Raw genomic sequence first — 12,557 nt, 5'->3', positions numbered from 1 at the left:
TATTAATAATTATGTTTCCTATTGCTTACACAAATGAATGTCTGATATCTTTTGATACTCAGAAAATGTTAGAATTTAAGGGTGACCTATTATATTGGAATACATTTTTCTCAGCTAATAAAATAAGTTCTGCAGACTATTTGATCAGCGGATATAGTCTGCAATATCGCAATTGGCTGGACATCCAAACTTGTAAGGATTTTATACATACTAAGCTCATACCCTCATTAGAGGTATACAATAATAGTAACTTAAAAATCTTGGATTTTATCTCAACAATTATTAATAGCTAACCCAAAAACACTTCAAATATATATCTGTTATTTATAAAATTCTCAGAAATGATTTTAGCAAAACATATGTTTCTTTTTGGAATTATTCAAGTGAAGTTAATAGACAAGTATTCTCAGAAAAAGATAAAAAAACTTTGTTTACAGTCGATGAAGGAATCCACATCTTCCCTGTTCTGGCATGTATACACATGGAAATTTTTACATAGATGTTTTTTTCACCCCACATAGACTAGCAATAATGTACAAGAAAGATGAAATGAAATGCTGGAGATGTGGACACCCTGATGCTGACTGGATACATATGGTTGTTAATTAAAATAATTTCCCCATTTTGGTTAGACTTTAAATATCTTTGTAAAGCTGTATGGAATGACAACTGTATAATTTCTGACTCCCTTATCCGTTTCAATGTTCCTGTTCCTGAAGTCATTCCTAAAAAACAAACATTCTTACTATGGTCTATCCTCTCTATAGCAAGGAAAATTGTTAGCAAAAATTGGAAATCCCAATCTACTCCTGTCTTTAAAGTTGAGTTTATTCAGCTTATGAAATACATTTGTAAGAATTAGATTGCTACTATAAAAGCAAGGACTAACAACACAACTCATTATTTAATTTCTTGGACAAAATTGTCTAATCTGTTAGAGAAATATTAAGTGTTCTCCTATGTATATTGCTTTTTTTAGTTGTTATGGACATTGTATATAGTTTATTTGTTTTTTCTTGTTACTATACTTTTAAGTTATTGTGTTATAAATTGAATAAAAACATTTTGGAAGAACAAAAAGAAAGCAGTGGATAAATACACAAAAGGCTTGAGAGAGAAAGTATTATTAGTCCAGTGAAACACAGAAAATGGGTAGTTCCCACTGTTTCTGTTGTAAATTGAGATAGTACCATGTGTATCCTGTGAAAATGATAAAGTGATAACTAATCTGGCTGCAAGCACTGACACATACTCAATCCCTGAAGCAGAAGAGTTAAGAGCCATACTGAGTGTTGTCATTGTGTTTTCTAAAATGAACTAGTCATTGCTTATTAACAAGTGTCTCTTGAAGGTAATTCATAATGAATACACTTAGAGGTTCGCCGGTGTTTAACGGGTTACTATTTCATATACACTCTGCACCTTCTACTTTGAAAAAAATAAACATGGTTGTATACTTGCATGACTTTTTGATTACTTGAAAGTTGGAACGTGAATATTCTTGTAATGTACATGAAGTATATAAACATATAAGACCAAAGACTGAAAGTTAAAAAAATAAAAATATATGAATTCGGTAAATCAATGGCTGAATATCTAGGATTGATTTGGAGAGAATGGGGATATAATAAAAGCCATCAGTGACCCCTCCACCCCACGTGAGAAATTATTATAGGCACTTGGCTTGATTAATTATTACACAAAGTTCATGTCTAACCAAAGTGCAGTGGCAGCACCACTGTATAGATACTGTCACGGCCATGGAAGCAACTTGAGCAAAAGGGTTTAAAAAATGTAAATAAGTGTTGACTTTTGCTAATGTGCTGGTACATTACAATTAAGTGTTACCAGTATCACTTGAATGCAGTGCTTTTGCGAATGACATAGGTGCATTGATCCAATACATAATTCCTTCAGCAGATGAAAGACCAATTGCCTATGCTTCAAAGTCTGTTTCTCCTAGATCTGCAGTGAAGTAGTTTGGTACTCTGGGTAACACACCCTTTGGCACACTCTGTTGTCCATAACGGATTGCAATTTTGGTGAGCAGAAGAGTTTGTCCACCATGGCAAGAAGAAAGATAACATTGCCAACTTGTGATTATCAAATAAAATAGTGAATTTCCAAAAGTTGTGGTCATGTCATGCTGATGCACTGTCTACAATTCTGATACTTAAAATCTCAGATAGTACTATAGAAGGAATTATAAGCTATCCAAGTACCTTAGCTGAGGAACAGTTTCAAGGCATTTCCATTAAAGCAAATATGACAGTGTGAGTAACACTCATTGAGCCTAAAATGTCACAGGTGTAAAGTATTGTGATGACTGACTCACCAAACTCAGCCATAACAGATGCTGCTGAGAATTTCAAATTGTTTTATAGACTAGGATGTGAACTATCAGCATAAGAAGGGGTTGTCGTATAGAAAACACAAGTTACAGTTCCATATAAGCTGAAAAAGTTGCATAAAAAGAACAAAATGAAGGGTGCCCTGAGCATTGTTATAATGAAAATGCTAGAGAGAAGGAGTCTTATGGTCAAAGATAAACAAAGAGATTGCAAATGAGATGTACAATGTTTCTGTGCCATACCAAAACAGCAGAATATGACAATACTAATGCCAGTACATACATGGAGATTTACAAGTGTGCACTGGAAAAAAATACACACTGACATCACAGGACCATTTATGAATAATATACTTATGATAATGGTGGCTATGTATTTGAAATGGGTTTAAGTATTTATATTCCTGAAATAACATCTCAAACTGCAAATAGTTACATTAAAAAATATTTTTGCTTATGTGCTACTTAAAGATACTGTCACTGATGACATAACCTAATTTACATCAGCTGAATATTGTTTTTGTTAAGCAAGTTAATTGGATAATCAGTTCCATTAGTGTACCAGGGTACCCTACAATAATTAGGTTAACACAGATATGTGTACAAATCTTCAAGATGGGTATGAATAATCTGCAAAATATCATGCTGTGAAATGAAAAATTCTGTCTGCTTTTTCTGTTACAAAACAGAGCATCTAATAAATCTACTTCAGGACAGACATTTGCTAAATAGTTCTTAATCCATCATATCAGAACCAGACTTGACTTGCTGAAACTAGGTCTTAATGGAGGCCCATGAAATGAACAGTACTTACAAATGTTTTAGTTTGAAAGCAACTTGATTAAAATAGTTTAGAAAATGTTGAATTTAGAAAGTGTTAACTTTTGCTAAGATGTAAAAAACAGGGACAGTGTTTTCAGTGAAGAAGATATAGCATATTACCAGGGATCCAAAGTGGATTCCAAGAATTACTAAGAATAAGATAGGTCCAGTTTCATACTAGGAAGGATGCATGGATTACCTATAGGATACACACTGAACATCTATCACATATACAAAAATGGCAGTGGACTCTTACATTTTAGATTAAGCAGATCCTGATCATTTAAGTTGGGATAGTGACTCTGCTGCTGTGCTGAATGAACAGCGTGAATCAATTTGTAGTTCTGACTTGTTTCCTGATTCTAAGAAAGAGACCTGTGTGGAATAATGTGCCCAACATGCCACTAAACAAAAACTAGTAACAGAACTAAAACAATCACAAGTTACAAACCTTAATCAGCATCTGACTTACTGATGAATGCTGCTAATAGCAATGTTTCTAAACCTATATATGAATGTGACTAGTTATATTCCATTACTATACAAGCTACCTCATCCATTGACATTAAAGTACTGTTTTTCCCTGTAATTTGTTTAATGGGTGTAAGCTAAAATGAAGCATTGAGGAGTACATGTGGCTCTATAAAACTGAGCAAAAACACTCTTATATGAAGTCACTGTTCATACATGCAAGACGTCCCTGAATGTGCTCTGGCATTATCCTATTTGTGCTGTTAGTATATTTGCTTCAAATGCATTTAAGAGTTCCAATATGAGTGTCTTAAACATATATAGCATGTTACTTAGTGAAAAGTAAAAATATGTCTTTTGATAACTTGTCATGGAACCCTAGAATCGACCTGAACAGTTGATTCCCTTTCTGTTCTAGAAACTGTGAATAACCTGAGTGCCATGATTAGTAATATGTTAAACGCAGAAGCAATTAGGCAGATGGGACTTCACTTTAAGGTCATAGAATCAAGGGATTTTGATACTCTATCAAATTGAGTTAGGTCACATGGCTGCATCTGGAGTATAATGCCTCTTTCTGTGTGTACACACTAATAGATAAAATTCTCTTGAAAAGGAAATTCTCTTCCTTTTCGCCCCAGGCCTCCGCTGAGAAAGGTCACCTGTGCCTAGTTCATAGGTTCATAGGTAGGTACTAGGCTATCTGCCCAAGGGCATTTATAAGCCTAGCCAGAGTGTGTTGTCTTTCATCACCCCATTGATTAATTAACTGATCCTCTGTCAAGCAGAGCCAATGAAGTGATCCCAGGGGTGTATTTTCTGTTACCCATCCACTCGTCAAGGTTTCAATTGAAGAGTATTAGTGAGGGGCTCTGCCTCATGTAGTTTGGAATTTTGTTCCAAAGCATGGGGAGTCTCTGTGACAGGAATCTATCCCTCCAGCATGTTCTATTTATTGTTGTGGTGAGGTTTAGCTCACTAGAGCGCATGGCTCGCAGTGACTTGGATTTCTTTAGGTGGAGCATGTCCATCAATTCTGAGTTGGACATGGCTTTGTAAGTAAGGCAGAGATCACCTCTGAGTAAGCGATATGCCACTGAGTACAGCCGAGAGTTTTTTCAGTCAGGCTGCATAGGACATATGTTTGAGGCCAGTAATCCTCTTGGTGAGGTACTTTTGTGGTCTCTCCAGCTGTTGGAAGTGTCTTGTGAGGTACATCCCAAATGGGGCATTGTACTCTATGATGGGTCTGATGATTGACAAGTAGAAGGGCACTATAACCTCTTTATTTCTAGATGCGAACCCTTTAGTAATTAGATGGGCCACATAGAAAGATTTCCTAACTACCTTGGCAATATGATTGTCAAAGGAGAGATTACTATCTACCTGGTTCCCCAGATCTCTTATTACCTCTTATGTATTAAGGGGGCTGCCACCTATGTGATAATTCATGGGTGTTTTGTTTTTCCCAAACGGGATGACTATGCATTTGTTGGCATTTAGCTTGATGCCATGACTTTGACACCAGGTGTCTGTCTCAGTAAGGCCCTTTTGGAGGATGTCTGTCAGCTGGAGAGTCAATTATGGCTCCCAGTTTGCAGTCATTGGTGAACTTGGTTAGCCATAGTCCTCCTGTGTTTGTCTGTACTTCTGAGAAGTATATGCTGAACAGTAGGGGTCCGAAGACTGAGCCTTGCAGGACACCACTTGTGACTGGTTTAGAGTCGGACCTGGAGCCCGCTATACTTACTGTGTGAGTTCTATCTGTAAACCAGTTGGCAACCCATCTTGTGACGTAGGGGTTTATGTTCAGGCTGGTGAGTTTTTCTGTAATACTCAAGTGGGGAATGGTGTAGAAAGCCTTGGCGAGGTCAAGGTAGGCTGTGTGAACAACCTTTCCCTCATCTATGGCCTTGGTGACTATCTTGAAGAAGTCAACCAGGCTTAGTAGGCATGATCTGCCCTTAACAAAGCCGAACTGGGTCGGGTCAAGTATTTGGAGGTTCCCAATGTCTTTGTTAATGAGTTCCATGATGATGCGTTCCATAGCCTTGGAGACCAGGCTAGTCAGACTTATGAGGCGATAGTTACCAGGGTCAGTTGTGGCCCCTCCTTTGTGGAATGGAATAACTGTTGCTGTGCCCCATTCTATGGGCACATAGCCTGTGGAGAGGCTGAGGCTGAACAGCGTGTTTAGGTGGGGGGTTAGTTCGTTCTGTAGTTCGTGCAAGAAGCAGCCTGGGACACCATCTGGCCCCATTGACGCTGTGTTTTTGGCTATTGAAAGGGCTATTTTCACCTGTGCATCTGTGATTTCCGGGACACTACACTTTTCCCGTATTGTTGTGGGCCCTTTTGGGAGTGAGAGGGGAGGGTGACATTTGCACTGAATCTATCTGCCAGGATGTTGACAATATCACTAGGTTCAGTATATTTTGTGCTATTTTGCACTAGTTCAGTGCATATCTGTGAGTTGCCACTTAGATTCTTAACATAGCTAAAGAAGGCTGTGTGGTAATCTTTTGAATCCTTGGCTATTGTTCTTTCGAAGTTAGCCTTGGATGATTTTATGAGGGACCTTAGTTTCTTACTGATACTGATCAGGGATGTATTTCCTTCTTGGGATTTGCTTTTTTTCTGAACTAGTTTCCTCCTTCTGTTATATAGCCTGTTTATGGCAGGGGTCCACCAGACTGGTTTCCCTCTGTTAGAGGAGTGAGTCTTGGTTTTTCTAGGGATGGCACGATCCATGCATCCTTGTAGGTGCTCATAGAGTGCATTTGTAAAGGTTTCTGCATCTTGGGCAATGTCATCCTTTAGCGTGTGGGCTGTGAAACTTACCGTCTCTGTCTTAAGTAAGGTGAAGTTTGATTTAGAAAAGTTTTTTACAGTGGTTTCCTTAGTTGGGGGTGGTGGTGGAGTGCGGACATCCAGAGTGATTAGTTTATGGTCTGATCTAACCAGTGACGGGTTGACCTCCGGTGTGGAACACCTCTCGCCCATGTTTGTGATGACCAGGTCCAATATGTTTTCACCTCTGGTAGGGGAGTTTACCAGCTGATCCAGGGCATTTGACTTGATGAATTCTAGGAAGCACTGGGCCTGGGAGTTTGTACTTGAGTAGTTTTCCCAGTTAATGGTAGGGTAATTGAAATCACCCAATATCAGGTTGTTGGGTAGGACCTTCATGTTTCCAGTGTCTCCAGAAAGGTGGACTGGTGGTCCTGGGTCATTGAGGGTGATCTGTAGCAGGCCACAATTTGCACTGCAGATTTGCCCGATGTTAGTTGCACATGGATGATCTCAGAGGTATCATGCTGCACCACTAACCTGGAGGTGTAGGTATCCTTGATGAACATGGATACACCCCCTCCTTTTGTGTCTCGGTCCATGTTCTGTGGCCTAAACGTGTGGTACGAGTTGTAGCCTGGTAGTGCTGGGGTGCTCTCTAGAGCTTTGAACCAGGTTTCACAGTTACTGCACAGATGTCGACGTTCTCCATACTGAGGAGTTTTTCGAGCACGTGCATTTTGAGATTTAAACTCCTGGTGTTGAGTAGCATAACCCTCAGTTTTTTGTTAATTGTGCTGTTTACAGAGGTGGGTTTGATTTTTGAGCCTTGCCTAAAAAAGGCACTATGTGGGCAGCAAGAGCCTTGGCCAGTATTCGAAAGCCTAGGGGTGACAGGTGCAAGCCGTCTCTTGTGAAGCAACGCAGCTTGTCGAGCATGTCGTCCCAGGCTGACAGACACTGGATCCCCTTTGAATGACACCAGAAGCTTAGCCAATTGTTGAAATTGATCATTTTTTTCTTTATACTGAGGTATCATTCTTGGTGAGGGTAGGATGCTACTCAGGGTCAGGGTCATACCCGCCTGGGCTACATGATCAGAGAGCTCTTCCATGTCTCTTTTCATGTAGTCCAGGGAGGTACGTCTTCAGGTCATTCACACCAACATGAACAATGACAGAGTCATATTTGTACTTGGTCTGGAGTGACCTGAGTGCTTATGTTATGTGGCGGATTCTGGCTCCTGACAGGCAGCTAACAGTAACCTTCTGCTTGTCCAGCCTAGTGAGTGGGACATCAGTGTGCCTGACTATAGAGTCACCTATTACTAGTGTGTTAGGTATGTTATTTTGCCTTAAGGGCTGTAATTGTGCGGCACACTGATTTTGTGTTTTATGTGTTGTCTGGTTTGTGACGGGAGGTGCAGGTTGTTTGGGTGTCTGCTTTGGAGGTCTCTGATGCTTTTGCAGGTTTTTATTTAGAGCCTCCGAGTATGATTTTGTGCATTTATGTCTGACTTTCCTGGTAAACAAATGTCAATAAATAAATAAATTTGGAGAAAACTTTCTAACAGAATTCCAATTATAAGAGATTTTCCTTACAATGACTGAATCTAAATTAAATTTATATAAGGCAAATTATCATCTTGTAAGGGATAAGTTATGTTTAGCTTTTTTAGCCCTAGAGGATGATGTATTAAGAACTGTTCTAGGTCTTGTACTCAGTTTCTTCAAGAAATATAAGATCACATGGGCCATTACATGTAATTCCCTCTACTAGAACTGTTACCAGGTAAAAGTTTGTCATGTGACTGATTCTAGACTTGTAAAATCAATTATCATCTTTAGTTAGCTGTGCAGGATCACTATTTATGTTTAAGTGTCTTTCAGATGATTGGATGGGTAGGACCAAATACTGTTACAATAAAAAGAAGTTTGCATTTCTAGATGGTTTTCAGATTTAAATGCAGTTGGGGAAAACTATGATTTAGTTCTGTTTTTTATAGCACCTACATTGCAAGCCCTCCCAGGACCATACCACACTGCTACAAGGGGAAGGGGTGAAACAGGGTAGGTCAATGTAAGACTCCCCCCAGATGAAAGTACAGATGTGCTGAGCCCCATTACCGATCCCAGCGATTACTAGAATAAGTCTGGGGGGGCATGAATTAGTTGATTGACCCAGCACGGATGGGGTACAAGAGCCAGGATGGCCTTAATGAAGGAAAGGTGGGTGGGAAAAGCAAAAAAAAAAAATAAAGCACTAGCTGTAAGTGACTCAGTTTGCCATGTGCCTTACAGTATCTTCTCATCCTCCAGCTGCTTCCTATAATTTCCATCAGAGGTGCACAATCATCTGAAGTGTGCTACAATACTATGATAGTTAGTAGTAGCATGAACACAGATAAAATTGATTCACACACTTCCATTTGTTTATTCCAAGTACTACCACTCATGAATTGTTACCCTTGCCCTTCAGACAATAGGCAAATGGCAGATTCAGAAGACACTATACAGTCTGTGTTGAGTTATAGTAAAAAAATTACTATTTTCAGATTCATCATGTTACTTTCATTACCTGTTTCTCCAGCTGGACCAGGGGGTCCTTGTTCTCCAATGTCTCCTTTTGCTCCTAATTGAAAAAATGATTGCAAGGTTAGAATCACCAAAGCGATACCACATTATTATCACTGACTTATACAGAAGTAGTAGTTACAATGACAACAGCAAACACATTTTTGTACATGTGAAGCTCCCTTCCTCTTAAGTACTGAGAATCATTATAGGAATGAAAAAAATATATCAATCATACAACACAAAATAATAATAAGTAATCCCTACATGCGTTACCTGACTGAGTTAGTAGTAGTATGTTTTGGTTATAGACTTATAGCAGCCTTAAATCACTGGATATGAATGCTCACATTTCACCTCATAAGAGTCTTAAAGTGATTTTGTGTGTGTGTGTGTGTGTGTGTGTGTGTGTGTGTGTGTGTGTGTGTGTGTGTGTGTGTGTGTACATATACAACTATCTCTCTGTTTCTCTCACTCTCTATATACACACATATATAACTAAACAAACTTCCAAAGCTAGGAGGAAAAACACAGAGGCAAAACCGGTATTTGAGCACTTTTGTTCTTGAATTTAACAAGAACGTCTTCAAAAATAAAGATTACTGCTACATTTCCTTGGCTACTGTTGAGTGGTTTTTATTATTTGTTTACACGAAACAAAGATTTTTTTATTGGCTGCTGGTTTTCTATATACTGAAACATGTGTGTAGATATCTTTATTTCTGAAGAAGTTCTTGTTACATGTGATGCCCCTACACTGGCCCAGTAATTGAGGAGCCTCAATCCTCACCACTAGCAACAGTGGAGGATGTACATACTGGGAGAATGACAAGTACACACAGTAAAGTGCAATTTCCCTTAAGAGCACACAGAGATCACAGTCAGTCTGTTGCTGGTTTCTCCCTCTTTCTCCAGATCCCCAATAAGACTTTCCACTGGCCCTGCACAAGTAGCTGACACACACACTCTTTGAGATTTGATTTATACACACACACACACACACACACACACACACACACACACACACACACACACACACACACACACATACACACACACTCCTCAGAAAGGCTGGCATAGGTTTACTAGCTATGTCCCCTTCTGCCCAGATTATAAGGTAGTTCCAACTGCCACCAGCCACTCTTTATCAGCTACTTTAAAGCCTTTAACAAAGGATGTCCAATCCTACTGCGTAATCTTACTATTAATCCAAATGGTAGTTTGACCAAACACCAGGCTCTTAGGAGTGGCATGTACAGTGTCACCAAATACATATGTAAGTACTCTAAGAGCTTAAATATGTCTCACAGATATCAGACACAAAGATAGGTTTAAATGTATTTAATAATAAATAATAAAAGAACAAGACAATACTCAGTAGGTAATCAGTTACATCAGGGTTTAAAATCACAGGAAATATTTAAAACAACACTGCAAACAACATTGCAGGACAGTCTCAATAAATTAAGAAAACATCTAACCTACAGTTTACTATATTCCTATATGAATCTAAAAGAATTACTATGCCCTAAAAACTTACTTATAGCAAGGCAAGTGCAGAGGAGAGTAGATGTTCTTGTTAGGTCAAAGACAAAATACAAAATGCCCTCTCTCTCTCTCTCTCTCTCTCTCTCTGAGAGTTCTTAAATTAGTATCAAATATTACTGCTAGGTTAGCTTGGATGGCATCACTTTTTGTCATCTGACTTTAGTTCCCATGCTAAACCCCCAGTGTCAGAAACTACCAACATTTAACATCTCTCTGTGAAAATACATAGCCTTCAGATGTTTGCAACTGCTAGAGGACATAAAACAATAAAACACTTACAGAATAACACAGAGAATCCCTTAGTATAGGCATCCTGTCTCCTGTTGACTGAAACAGAAAGATAACTTTTATAGTATAATCATAAAACAATTTAATTTCAACATTGCTGCCGAAAACATTATGTGGTGTCCATATAGGAGCTCAGGTAAAGGAAACTCCTATACCTAACAGCATGTTTTTGCAGTGGTAAAGTCCCCCTGCACACCCCACATACCTGCTAACTATATATTCCAACTCTGAGATCGCATTACAGTGAGAAAAGGAATGAATTTCCCAAACCGCATTGTATCATGATCTCTGTACAGTTCTTCGAGCTTATATTAGTGAATGCACAGTGCATTCACTGATATAAACTTTCGAACACTGAGATGTTCAGCCAGATGGAAATTCGAAAATCTGTGTTTCGAGTTTTCCATCTGTGGGCATCTCAACTCGAGATTCTAATATTAAACCATGTATATATATATATATATATATATATATATATATATATATATATATATATCTACACACACACACACACACACACACACACACACACACACACACACACACACACACACACACACATATATTTGTGAATCGTATTCTGCTTTATTAAAAGAAAATAATGTATTGGTCCATTGACCAAAGATCACTGCCAAATATGTGAATTAAAATTGGGTGACACAGTGATGCAGCGGTTAACATTGTCACCTCACAGCAAGAGGTTCTCCAGTTCGATTCTCAGCTGGGGTGCCTTCTGTGCGGAGTCTGCATGTCCTCCATGCATTCGTGTGTCTTTCCTCCTAGTACTCTAATTTCTTCCCACATTCCAAAGACGTGTTTGGAGCATTTCTCCCCAGGCCTCTACTGAAAATAGGCTCTGTCCTGGTCAGACTTTCCCAGTCAATAAATGTTAAATAAAAATAAATGTCCTCATTCCTGAAGACGATTTACTTATCAGACTGGATCTGGTACCCAACAACTTGAAGCCACCAGAGTTAGAACTGCTTCAGGACTAACAATAACATGCAGAGGTTGGGGTAGTCTCAATGAGCCATCGCTTTCTTTAGCTGTTATAACAGCTGAAGTAGCCTTATGGTAGGCATGAGCTATGAAAACAGTTGTTCATTTCCTTTATTAGTCTTTTAGTTTCTTTATCTGTTATGACAGCTGTTGAAACCGTATGGTAGGCATGAGCTGTTAAAAATAGCTGTTTTTTTCCCTCTTTAGACCTCTTAGCTATAGTTGTTGTAACAGTTGTTTGACTCTTTTGCTAGATCTTTTTTCTCAGTTAGCTGTCTTGACAGCTTTTGGAACCTTTCCATTGTATTAACTGTAATAACAGCTTTTGGTTCCCTGTATCAGATCATTCTAACGATGATCCTAATTCCTTGAGTTGTAAAACTAGCTGTTGGAGCTGGTATCTCATGAATCCGCCATGTCTAGATACCAATATAGCTTTTAAAATAGCCTTTAAAAAGCTTTTTAAAACTGTTGACTCATTCTCTCTTAGTCTTTTAGAATTCGGTTTTATTGGTGAGATAAGCACTTTTGTTGGTTGACTTCTTTAGAACTAATCTTTTAAAGGCATTACTATCACTTTTATACATCCAGATAGCGACAGATAGTTTAAAAAAACTAAAGCAAACCAGTGAGGGAGCAAATGTGGCCAGTCATTTCCATGAAATATCAGCCAATCAGATGAATGTTTCACTCAGCCTAATTAGCATAAAGAATTA

At 38.6% G+C, this 12,557-nt stretch overlaps 1 protein-coding gene across 2 annotated transcripts in view; it reads right to left on the bottom strand.

The window, feature by feature from the left end:
- The window catches only part of COLEC11 (collectin subfamily member 11), a 436,183-nt gene that overhangs the window by 128,264 nt on the left and 295,362 nt on the right, over positions 1–12,557 (bottom strand). For both annotated transcript variants that reach the window (XM_044070461.1, XM_044070471.1), the window contains exon 5: positions 9,011–9,064. In XM_044070461.1, coding sequence (XP_043926396.1) covers positions 9,011–9,064 — 54 coding nt within the window. The remainder of the gene's footprint in view (positions 1–9,010; positions 9,065–12,557) is intronic.

Source organism: Protopterus annectens, chromosome 1.part0, assembly GCF_019279795.1.
Source record: "Protopterus annectens isolate FY-2018-M chromosome 1.part0, PAN1.0, whole genome shotgun sequence".
Lineage (NCBI taxonomy): Eukaryota > Metazoa > Chordata > Ceratodontiformes > Protopteridae > Protopterus > Protopterus annectens.
Note: the sequence above shows the minus strand (reverse complement) of the source record. Positions and strands in the feature narration are given on the sequence as shown.